General features: G+C 39.2%; 1 protein-coding gene across 4 annotated transcripts in view; it reads right to left on the minus strand.

Moving 5' to 3' along the window:
- The window catches only part of EML5 (EMAP like 5), a 91,082-nt gene extending 79,037 nt beyond the window's left edge, over positions 1-12,045 (minus strand). For all 4 annotated transcript variants that reach the window (XM_041397034.1, XM_041397044.1, XM_041397063.1 and 1 more), the window contains exon 1: positions 11,838-12,045. In XM_041397034.1, coding sequence (XP_041252968.1) covers positions 11,838-12,034 — 197 coding nt within the window. In that variant the 5' untranslated portion in view covers positions 12,035-12,045. The remainder of the gene's footprint in view (positions 1-11,837) is intronic.
- Positions 12,046-12,446: the final 401 nt, after the last annotated feature.

Raw genomic sequence — 12,446 nt, forward strand, 5'->3', positions numbered from 1 at the left:
ACTTAAAATGTCACACTCACCACAATAAATCTTCAGGCAATTTCCAAATGCTGTCAGATGCCTTGTCTTGATCTAAGATAAAGCATCATTCACCTTGCTTGCTCTTGTGGAGGGATTATAAGCAGGGAACAGGGATTAGCATAGTTCTAAAAGTCAGAAGAAGGTTTATACTGTTGTCAGCTAACCAAAACATAGAACTAATCCACTCATTCTGCGTGCAAGCTGTCTTGATAAAATGGAGACATCTCACCCCCACAACTAAAATGCATAGTTTCTTTAAAGTGATTTTTACATTTAAATACATTTTGGGGTTTTTTTTCCCCAGTGGCATGTATATATAATATTTGTATGCACCTCTATCACACTCTGACATTTACAGGAGCTTTGCTCTTGAAATAAGCTACCCTATGGTTCAAAGAATTGAAGGGTCACTGTTATTTTTAAAATATCCAACTAGATTTAGTCACAAGAAATGTACCACATAAACAGAAAGAATCAAAGCAGTAAAACACTCTTTTAGAACATTGTCATAAAAATATGTCATATCTACAAATTTCATTCTCAGTTGGGGTAAAGTAAAGTAAAACATACATTAAGTAATCAGGAGTGAAATGTATGAGCGCTGTGAGAACACAATGATTTTAATGTAACTATGAGCAATTTCTAAACATGACTTTCAGCTTGGACACATTTTCTTTATTAGGTCTGGTCCTTTGCCTCAGTTTAGTTTATTTTCTTTCACTTGAATTTTTCACCTGAATCAAGTATTTTATTTACATAATAATTTCATGCCAAATATCTCATCAACATACTTCATATGAAGCCAAAGGAAGTGTAAGGTGTAATACTTTCTGTAGTCAACACAGTCTAAAAGGCAAATGAAAGATTTCCCTAAATGTAATCTGTCATCAATGTGGCTAAACCACCAGTGGAAGCACTACTGCAGGTACCTCTAGAGCTGATGATTTTGTTCACACTGATGTTACTTTCTCCAGTTATGCCACACACTCTCTGGACACATTTCTCTCAGTTTTTGAATTCAAACCCCAAAAAAGGAGCCTCTAAAAATATTTATCAAAGATGACACCATGAATATTTGAGCAATTAGAATTTGGACATTACTGTTAGACTAGAAGATTCAGTTTTGGGATGGGTTTTGGGAGATTTATGTGGAATTTTTGGGTTTTTTTGCTAAAATGCAATGTGCTTTTAAAGCAAAATAATCAAACTGACCTTTGCATACAGTTACGAGGCTTGATTCATCCTGTCTGCAGTCCAAAGTAATAGGCACTACAAAGGAATTCCTCTGAAAAAGCTTGGAAGATCAAGCAGTGAAATGAAATTAGAAACCTATGAAAAATGGTTGGAAGGATTGTTCACTGTATTTTCTGAAGGAATACCCAGGGCTTTCATAGAAGAATAAGCATCAGGGACCATCTTACAGAACTCTTTCAAAAGAAAAGGAGTCCAGCAGGAAGCCTCTCAGCAGTAATGAGGATTCCCAGTTAAAGCAAAGTCTTTTGCAACTAGGCTGACGACAGCTACTCAGAAGAAAATATATAGTATTTCTTTGGCAATTTAATAATGCAGGTATCCTCTAGCAGCTAGGTAAAATAACAAGGAACCCTGCTTTTCAAACTGAAGTGGTCTCACAAAGACATCTTGCTTTAAATGCAGAGTAGTAGTGGTGGGACACACTGATGGGACACACTGAAATTCTTTGTGGTTTCTACCTTTTGCAATATAAAAGATAGGAATCATAAACCTGGCCTAAAAATTCAATCATAGCTTTTGCTACCAAAAGTTAAGGTAATCTTGGCTGATTCTGACCTTTTTTGTGCAAATCAAGCACTGCACTTTCAAAGTCTATTACTATGGTAATAGCTACCAGCTATTACTATTACTATGTAATAGCTAACAGCAATGCAAATAATGATACTGGGTATTTCTTGTAGAAATGGAAGTCTTTTGTAGCCAGTGGAGTAATCAGAGCAATCTGTCCTCTAATGAAGGTGATTTGTATATATCTATAACATTCTGTAAAGTGCTTCACTGTTACACCAGGGGAAATTCACATTACACCAGATGACACACCAGAATCTCATTGGGCAAAATATCTTCACTACATGTATTTTGAAGAGAACATTCAACACCACCTAGGTCAAATATTCAACCAAATTATTAAGATGGTTATGGGAGCTTTCACATTCTGCTATGTAAATTCAAGGAAAATTACAGCTTTATTTTTCTTTTCAAGGGATTTCAAATGCCCAGTAGCTTTGCTTACCATGTGAATGTAGCAAAACCAATAGTTTATGTCAAGTCAAAAAAAAATACTGTGAATAAGTAAATTTCCTTGATCATAATATAACAGCATTATCATTTAAGTATATCTTAACAAATCTAAATTTTAATGTGAGCATATGCCTAATCTTTATCAGTACAGATTAGACACCTTTGCCATTTTTATGAATAACAAATTACTTTTCCATTAAAGTTGTTGATGCTAAACAGAAGTGCTGTATTAAATCACAAATACAACTCTGCAAATTGTGTAATAATATTTTGAAAAACTAGGTAAACTATATTTTGAAATTAAAAAAAAATCTCCTTGATATATCATAAAAGATACTATTAAAATCTATGGATTTTTTAGCTTAATGTCAGTGTCAGCTTAAACTTCAAAAACCTCAAAATGTAGATGACACGAAACTAGAAATATCTTTTTGCAATTATTACAGGTTCTGTTTCAAGCACACATCTTTTAAAAAAAAGCCTGCAATGAATGCTTGTGTTATTAATTACAGTAAAGTCTAAACTAATTTTTTGGTATGTCATACAGAACATGTACACTACATTTTCAATCTAAAAAAAATTAGAGGGGGATAAAAAAATCAACATTTCAAAATTATTGAAACATGCTAAGTTACTGCCTATCACTACCATAATAACACAGCAAACACAGTATGCTAACCCTATAATGCTGTTAAAAAATCAACCAGGAACACAACCTCCTTTCCTCCCTATATCAAGAGAATAACTAACATACTTAACCATTGAAAACACAGGTAGGAAGAAATATAACTTCTTTGACTGCAATTTGGAAAAACTAAAAGATTAGGGAAGACCTCAAAATTACTGCAGAAATACTCCAAAATTTTTAGGAATCAATTATTAAGCTTTTGGGTACCTTGCCTGTTCTTCTCAGACATTGTCCTAGAGCCTCATGTTGTTGCAATAGTTCTGAGAAAAAAGACCCAACTACCAAATGAAGAAAAGCATTTTCTACAGCACCAAGACATTTTCCCATTTAAGTATTGACCTGACCTGACCCTGCCTGTGAGCACTGACAGAATCAGATCAGAAGGTGATGTGACTGCTGGCTATGAAAAGCACAATGCATGAAAGCAAGCTCCCAAGCCTAGCTCTTTGCTGTGTTGATCTACTTTAATCAACTTCTAGTATGTTTTATATGTTCAGTTCTGGTTTGATATTTTTGGTATTTCTATTTGTGTAGTTTTAATTAGGAAAAAATAAAGTTTTCAATGGTATGCAGGTGTATTAAACAACAGGCTTATTTAGTCACACTTCAAACTGAATCCAGGAATGTTTTTATTCTGTATTCCTAAAATATTTTCATTTTATCAGAAAATCCAAGAAAAAATATTTTCTCAAAAAGATGCTGTACAAAACTGTAGATTTTAAAAAAATATATTAATGAAGTTTCAACACTAAATCCCTCAAAAAACATCTTTCAGACAGTATAACATGTTCCAGAACAGGTCTAAAACTACTGACAAAACTTGGTTTTCCTGAGAGAGAAGGCACATAATTTTGTCTTTCATTTCTCCCCCTGATCTGTTTAAACATTTGACAATTTGAGACCACTTGGCATGAAAAGCTGGAAAGAGTTTAACTGGGACTTCACCTTTGTGAACCACAAATATAAAGTATAAAATGGTCAGCAGGATAATTATCTCACCGAGTAAGAAGAACTTCTTACCTTCTGCTGTTAGAAATGCCATTTTTACTGATAGACAATAGATACTGAAGTTAGAGGCTTATAGGAGGACTGCTTAGTTTAATTACAACACAATTAAGGTTTTAAGTCATGACTTCTTTCATGGAGGGAAATAAACTGACTATACTCAAAAAGATCATCTGGAGATGGTAAAGTGAGTTAATTGATTTATCATAAGTATAAACAAAAAAACATGACACCACATATGCCCTAAGAATAAGCTAAGGAGAATACATGATTTTTCAGCTGGAAATATAAACTTTCAGGGGAAAAAGAGAAATCATTTCCTCAAAATATATTCAGAAAAGAAAAATGCCTTAATGGCTTATTAACAAAGTGCAATAGCTTGGTGATTTAACCTGCTCAAGTGATTTAGGTGCCTGTATTTGACAGAATGGTACATCACATGACTTCAGCATTACATTGCTTTCATCCCTTGAAGCAAGAACATTGTTTCCTCATCAAGTGCAAAAGGAGAATGAACCCCAGGTGCCACATTTCAGCAGGAACCTACCAGCAGATATCCCAAAGCCCACTCTTTGTTAAGAAAATACTGTTAAAGGTATTTCATTTCACAGTAAACATTCTATTGCATACCAAAACCTCACGATCTCTAGTTCATATCTAATTTTCTTCAAGAAAAAATTATCTGGAAAATTATTTCCTTAACCAGATTTACATAAAATCATTTTTATTTGAATTTTCACATTGGAAGAAAGTAATAAATAATGTTTGTAGTCAAAACACTGAAACTTTCAAACTGAACCACCAGTTCTGGAAACTCCTACTGTTCAACATAGGCCTACAGGTTTTATTTTTGGTTGGAAAGTTACTTGACTTGTCATTGAGCACCACTGAAAAGAGCCTGGATCCATCTATCTTCTTCACACTTTTGCTTCATCAATTTATTATATACATTGAGCAGATGCTCTCTGAGCCTTCTTCCCTCTGGGCCAAATGGTCCCAGCTCTCTCAGCCTCTCATCAGGAGAGATGGCCAAGATTCTTCATCACCTTTGTGGCCCTTCCATGGACTCCCTTTAATAGTTCCTCATGTCCTGAGGAGCCCAGAATGGCACACAGTACTCCAGGGGCAGCCGCACCAGCACTGAGCCAAGGGGAAATACTCCTACCAAGGACCTTCCTTGGGAATTGAGAACAAACACTGGTTTCCCAACACCATACCTAACAATCCACCACACCTAATAATCCAAACAAACACTGGTTTCCCAACACTATACCTAATAATCCAGGCTGTGTGCACCTTGTCTGTTTCCTACGTATTAGTCAAGCTACAATTTGAGGCATCTCTATGCATGATCCATTTCACATTTGAAGCATAACTATAAAATGGAATTTACTCCTGTTTTCCTCCAGTTATTACAGGCTACAAAGGGGGATGATGGGCTTTCTTTGATGCCTATAATTATTGAAATAATTTGGGAGATTACCTTTCTGCAAATGAATAAACAACAGATTTCTTTTCTACAAAGAAAATATGGACTGTATAGAATTCAAGTGCATACAAAGAATTTCTCTGCTTAAGCTTTCTTTCCTCTGTCACATTCATAATTCAAAAGACACAAGAGGTTACACATGATAATTAGAAATTTCTCCATACGTGGCAACCTAGTATTCATTCTGTTACACTCCCTGAAATCCAAAATACACAACTAATCATTAAATTCCAAGTGAAAATTCATAGATCTGCTGCCAAACCAATTAACAGAATTTCACCTGACAAAATGCTGTAGCTGTGCTTAGTATCCATTCCCTAATATTTGTGCTTGACTGTCATCTGGAGTTAGGTCAGAAACATACACCATTTTATTCCAGACAAGAACAAGACAATAAACCTGACAGCAGATACCCCAACATTCAATTGCTTCAACTGTTTGTTGAGGTTCTTCGAGAGCTCTTAAGGTGTCAGACGACTGGGGGAACACAAAACATGGAAAGAAACTAACTTCCCTCTACGTTCTTGTGAAACCTGTTTGTCTCTTTCTGAGAAGATATCCTCTTCTGTTCATAATTTTTTTTTTGATTACTAGAATCTAATGAAAAGGGATCAAAGACAGGCAGAATGATACAATGAGGTGGTAGAAATACTCAGCATCTTTACTAAAAAAGTCCAACAGCAGGTCATCCAAAGTCATAACACTGCATAGTTAATGAAAAGAGAGGGCGAGGAAAAGATCTGTTGCCATTCAAAACCAGGATGTGACTAATCACTGCACTGCTAGAATTTCTGCTTGCAAACCACAGCTGACAGGCACACAGAGGAAGGCTGGACCTGCCTCCCAGAGAGCATTATCTAGGAGCAGTCTTAGAAAGCAGCCGACAGAGTCCAACAATTCCTTAGATGTTGATGGCTAGACTAACACTCAGAGTGTGACAATAAATAGAAAAATCAGAGTTGGCAGACAGCACTAACACCAGAGAGAAGAGATGATTTTAGTGGTTTTGGTTCTCACTAGAACCCAAGTAATGTTGACACTAAAATGAAATGGTTTATTTTGCCTTGGAATACAGGATCAAAAACATAGTATCTTAAGCAGGAGAATAAGTGGAAATTTGAAACATAAAAAGATGACAGTGTTAAATAAAGTGCCTGAAAAGATCACAGTTTAGTAGCCAGAGGTTTGACTGTTTTTATTCCTTGGTAAACAAAGTTCAGGTAATTCCTAGAATTCACAGCAACAAGAAAAAACTGTCTTAAGAAAAGCCATGATTTAGACAAGCAAATTATTTTGCTGGAAACAGCCAAACCCTGTCTCTGTGAGAACAGAGACAAATGCTTTGCCATTCTTTCTACCTGTCTTGCATATACCTCTGCTCTCTGTAAACATGCAACTTTCCTCTCTACAGTCTTGGATACAGAGGGGCACAAAGGTGGAAAAGAACCAAGTTTTAACTAAACTGAAAGTACAACCATTTATTTCTCCTCTGTCTTTGTAGCATGGTATTGGTTAGTTTCTGTTACTAGAATTCCTAATAATGAAGAATTTCAATGGCTTCTGAATAATCTTTTAAGTTATGTTTGCCCTAAAAGCAGAACACTGCATGAGTCCTAGGGCAGATGAGGCATGATTTCTTTCCCCCAACTTAGTCCAAGACAAGGAGAAATATACAGACTTCAGACGAGAAGGGAAATTAACTTAGACACAGCCTAGAGTTGCTCAATAGCAGAGCCATAAATGCCATTATCAGCAGAGATTCAAGAGTTCTTACTAGCATAAAATGTGCCAGCTGCTATCTCAAGCAATAAAACCTAAATGTACCACAAACATCTTAATCAAGTAGTCACAGAGATTAAGTTCTAGGAAGAATATACAAAAGTACTATTATTTGCCAACTAGCTGACATAATGGATATTAAAAAAGTAGGACAGATAACAACTCTTCCTCATTTGTTTCATTCTGACAGAGAAAGATAATTCTTCTTTCTGTGACTGGCACAGTTGTGTGGCTGTATTGTGTCAGCATAAAGATAATGGTGCACAAGGATAATTACAAGTGCTAAAGTTGGAAATCAAGAACAGACATCATGAAAAGCAGAATATAAAATCTTCCCAGGTCTACTAAAGCTCTCAAAAAGAGGCACTGGTTTAACCTTATGTTTTGATTTCATTTTTCAATAGTATCGTCAATGCCATATGAAAAGTTAATTCCCAGTAAAATTCCAGTACTCTGAAGCAAAAAAAAAGATGGTCACAGGGCTAGAAGTATGGAAGAAGGAAGGGAAGGAAGGGAAGGAAGGGAAGGAAGGGAAGGAAGGGAAAAAAAAAATGCATCAAAAGGAAAAATTATTCTACAAGTCACCTTGGAGCATGTCAGCAGTCTCCTTGGAGCACATCAGCAAAGAGAATTGTGCTAGGGACACCAAAGGCTTTTGCCAGCAGACAGCCATTTAAAAAGGTGGATAAGTTCAGGGTTTCCAATCTTCTCATATATATATATATATATGTGCTTTAGCTATCCAAGACAAATAAGTAGCCTCAATGTGAGTATGAGTTTTACAGTATGACAAATTAATACTCTGAGGGGACATCTTCTGAAATCTTAATTCAGATCAGATTTAAATACAATCTAAGGTGTCTCTGAAATGGGAAGATCAGCCAACATTAAAAACCCTACGATCCTCTAAACCAATAAAATTATGGAGAACAAAGTTAAGACCTGCCCTGAACACCAAGATACTGTTCCTTCCTCAGCTACCAGAAAAGCAAATCATTCTACAGATCACAAGCTAGTTTGGTGATGCATACACTTGAAACCAGTAGCTTTGCAAGAATAACTTGCATTTTCATTCAGTATTAGTATCTCCTACACATACATACACAGCCATGGTTGGACAGGGGAACTTATCTTCCAGATAAACACAGCAGACAACCAAGTTATGCTGCTGGCAACAGATCAAAGCCAGTCACCTGAGATTCTATGTACAAGATTGTTCTCCTTATTTACTCCTGAAAATATAACAAACTCAGTTAACTGCACTCCTGAAAGATGCAAATTTTCAAAGCATGTCTGCATCTGACACTTTCCACAGGTGTTTGCATACATTCCTGGACCTCAACCATAAAAATATTCAAATGAGTAAGAAATGGGAGACAAGTGAGATTGAAAACATGTAACTGTGTTCTCCAGAATACCGAGTTGATTTCTGGAAAATAATTCTCAGAAGAGATAAAAAAAAAAAAAAAAAAAAAAAAAAAAAAAAAAAAAAAAAAAAAAAGCTCACCAGCAAGCAAGAAAAGTACTTTTAAAAATGAATTACAATGCAGATAGTTCAAATTTAAAAACAAACAAACAAACCACCAAAACAGACAAATAAAAGATATTTTAAATTATCCTAATTATCCTCTTCTAATCTAAAAGAGTTTTCAATAGATCTGAGGAACAAAACACTGAAAGAGAGTTCTCTTACTATACAGTTAACTGAGGCTGAGGCGTTTGGGGTGTGGACACCATGAATAAAATTAAGATTAGACACTCATCCTGAAAACAAATCATGTTAAAACACCTAATCATATTAAAAAATCTTACAACAGATTTACAGGGTTTCATTAACCAAAGCAGGTAAAACTTCAAAGCAGAACAAAAACTAACTGCTAGTGTTAGAAATTTCCTATGACTGTCCATTACTCAAATACTGTTTTCTACTACTAAAGAAATGGTCTCTGACTTCAGAACTGCAGTTCCTGTCTCCTGACTGATGTTTACAATTACAATGTCATCCAAAGAATGCTAACAATATAGAAGTTCTCATAATGAGGAGTACTAATAATATCACCATGTAGTGAGCAATATTTATGCTTAGTCCTTGTAGCTATGGAGCTAGGCTCATGAAAGTTTGATTCTTTAAATACATAAGATTTTCAGACTCCAGAACTGCTTTCACAAATTAGACCCCATACTTGTAAAAAGACACTTAATCCTCCCATTGCTTTCACTAAAAAATCGCAAATATGTCAGCATTCACAATACTTGCTGAGACTGCTTGAGCACAAAATATATTCATTCTTTTCCAATACAACGGTTAAGTTTACCTTCAGAGAGAAAATTTAGTAACACTGATTACTATATTATATAATCAAATTTTTGCACCTGCTTTCTGGGCTTTGGGTTTTGTTGTTGGGGTTTTTTTGTTTTTTTTTTAATATTTGACCTTCCTATGTCTCCTTTAAATATTAAGAACTAACATGTTTAGATACTCAAGTTTAGTCAGCAAAAGTGTGAGATGGCATTTAAATGGTACCACATTGCATTTTAGAGAAAGTAGCAAGAGAAAGACTTATCAATGCAAGTCTAATTGTACTATGAGAAATAGCCAGGCTGCTTCTAAATCAAGCATTCCTCTTTATGCATACTAATATTTCTGTGTAGCTTTTGCATTTAAGAACCACCCAGAATTCTAACTGCAAACATATCATACTTTTATATTCTCGCATCAGTACAATTCACAGCAGGAGAAACTGCTATATTTGAATGGGCCATGGTATCATTCAAATCAAAGTACATACACAAACCAGACACACTTTCTCTCCAGTTAGCTGACCTACAGCAGATTTTTGTTTGTTTATTTGTTGGGTTCTGTGGGGTTTTTTTGTTTAGTACTATTCTAAACAATTCTGTCACATTTTAGCCAAATGTAGCACACTGTACCAAAACTGAGAGAGACTGAGCAACAAACTGTTACCACATGCAAACAAAAAACTTGCCCGGTTGTAAGCCAAACCATTTAATACTTGCGCTACAAGAAGTGCTACTGAAACAGAGTCATTCGGAAGCACTCCTGAGTGCATGGTATTAAATGTGTAATATTACACTGCCGTGACCTTAGAGCGAGCGGTGAGCCACGGCTTCCTCAGCACAATAGCAAGGTGCAGATCTGGATTTCCCGCAGCACCTGACATCACAGGTGGCTAGCAGTTCTTAAGAAAACAGTTTTTCCTGGATTAAAGTGAGAATGTTGAAACATTAAGCAATGCAAATAACAGCGATTCAAACTCCCGACTCAACACCCCCAGTACAACACTCTGCCGTGGTACATTGACTAGTTTTCTTCACATATTCAGCAGCAAGGAGAAACATACTATGAAAGTGACACCCTTCTTAGGAACATTCACAGCCATACTTCAGAACTATTTAAATTCCTTCCAAAAGATTTAAACAAAGGAAAAAAGTGACCATTATGACCAAGTTTTCTAGCGCGTCTAAAAGCTTAAATGAAAGACATAGCATCTACTCTGCTCTCTACAGGCAATACCTGTTACTCATGAGTAACACATACAGAGGTATGCCTTGGAGCACTAAGCATCATAAGAACAAATTTTGTGCTGTAAACGTACAAAAGATCTACAAAAATATCTACTGCTAGCTCTTACCCCAACAGGAAGACCAAAGGAAATCAGAATTTAAAATCCATCTGCAATGACACCTACTGTAAGGGGAAAGAGTGATGACTCAGGCTCACATCTGCCCTTCATACTCCTCAAATTCTCTTACTGATCTCACAACACCACTAGGCTTTCAAAAGCATCCTTGGAGTGGAAAGACATAAGAAATCATACCAGCACACTTCTTTTGCAACATCAGTTTGTAATTTTTTTTTTTAATGGACTCAGCGCCTGGTAACATTCCCTGCCAAATGAACTACTGAGCTACAAAAGAAGCCGCAACTTCTCAAGAAAGGCTGCTCTTTTAAGATTACCCTAAAAGTTGCGTGAGTTACAGGCAGGCCACTAATTCCCCATGTAATCGTCGCCTTTTAAACACCAGACAAAGGTCTACCTGCTACAGATTAACCTCCTCCGCAGCCCAAGTGCTCCGGGAACACACACGATTAATGCTTCTCCTCCCGCCGGCCCTTTGACATTCAGGGGCGGCCGGGGACCGAGCGGCGACCTCGGGCTGCCGCGCCGGGCACAGGCGCTCGTACGAGTTTCGGCACCGCACACCGGCGGCAGTGGGGGACACACAACACGGCTGATTAAATCCGACAGCTAAAAGCCATTTCCAGGCTGTTTCTACCCACGGCGAAGCCCGGGCGGGGGGGGGCGGTGAGGAAGCGCTGACTGTCCTTGATGTATTTCGGTCCGACCCCCGGATCCCCACAGCACCGGCGGGACGCGCATCACCGCCGCTGCCCGGGACGGCACCCGGGGCAGGCGGCGGCTGGGGGACACTCGCGCCCCGCTCCAGGGGGAAGGGAGGAGCGCGCGGGGGACGAGCCGGGCCGCGGGGCCGGGACGGCCGGAGCGGCTCGGAGCCCGCGGCGGGATGCGGCCCGGGGGCGCGCGGCGCCAGCGGTACCTGATGATGTCGTCCTGGTGCCCCAGGTAGAATTTCTGCCGGTGCTCCCGGGGGCTGTAGACCACGCCGACCCCCGCCACGAAGTAGACGATCTCTTTGGCGGCCGTGTAGTAGAGGTTGTTGCGGCACTGATGACCCCGGTAGCCGTAGACCCACTCCAGCCGCAGGTGGCAGCTCGGCGCGCTCCGGTCAGCCATGTCCACCCGCCCCCGCCAGCCGGGTACGGCTCGCTCCCGCCGGAGACCCCGCGGGAAGGGGGCGACGGGCCGGCCGCCCCCTCCGCTCGGCTGGGTGCCCGCCGCGCTAATCCCTGCCCGCCGACATGGATGCCCGCCGTCGCCGCTCGTCCGCAGCCGCCGCCTCACAGAGGGCGCCGCCGCCCGAGCGCGCCTCGCCGCCCCGCGCCGCCAGACATGGCTGCGCTGAGACACCGCCCGGGACGCGGAGCGAGGGCGCGGCGCCGCTCCGGCCCCCCCCCAGCGGGGACCCAGCGGGGACCCAGCGGGGACCGGCCGCCGAGCGGTGGCGGCGAGCGGGCGGGACGGAGCGCGCATCACCACTGCGCGGTGTGGCGTGGCGCGGGGCTTTTCTATATTTACCTTTATTTTT

The sequence above is a fragment of the Onychostruthus taczanowskii genome, unplaced genomic scaffold, assembly GCF_017590055.1.
Source record: "Onychostruthus taczanowskii isolate IOZ18803 unplaced genomic scaffold, ASM1759005v1 scaffold1, whole genome shotgun sequence".
NCBI lineage: Eukaryota > Metazoa > Chordata > Aves > Passeriformes > Passeridae > Onychostruthus > Onychostruthus taczanowskii.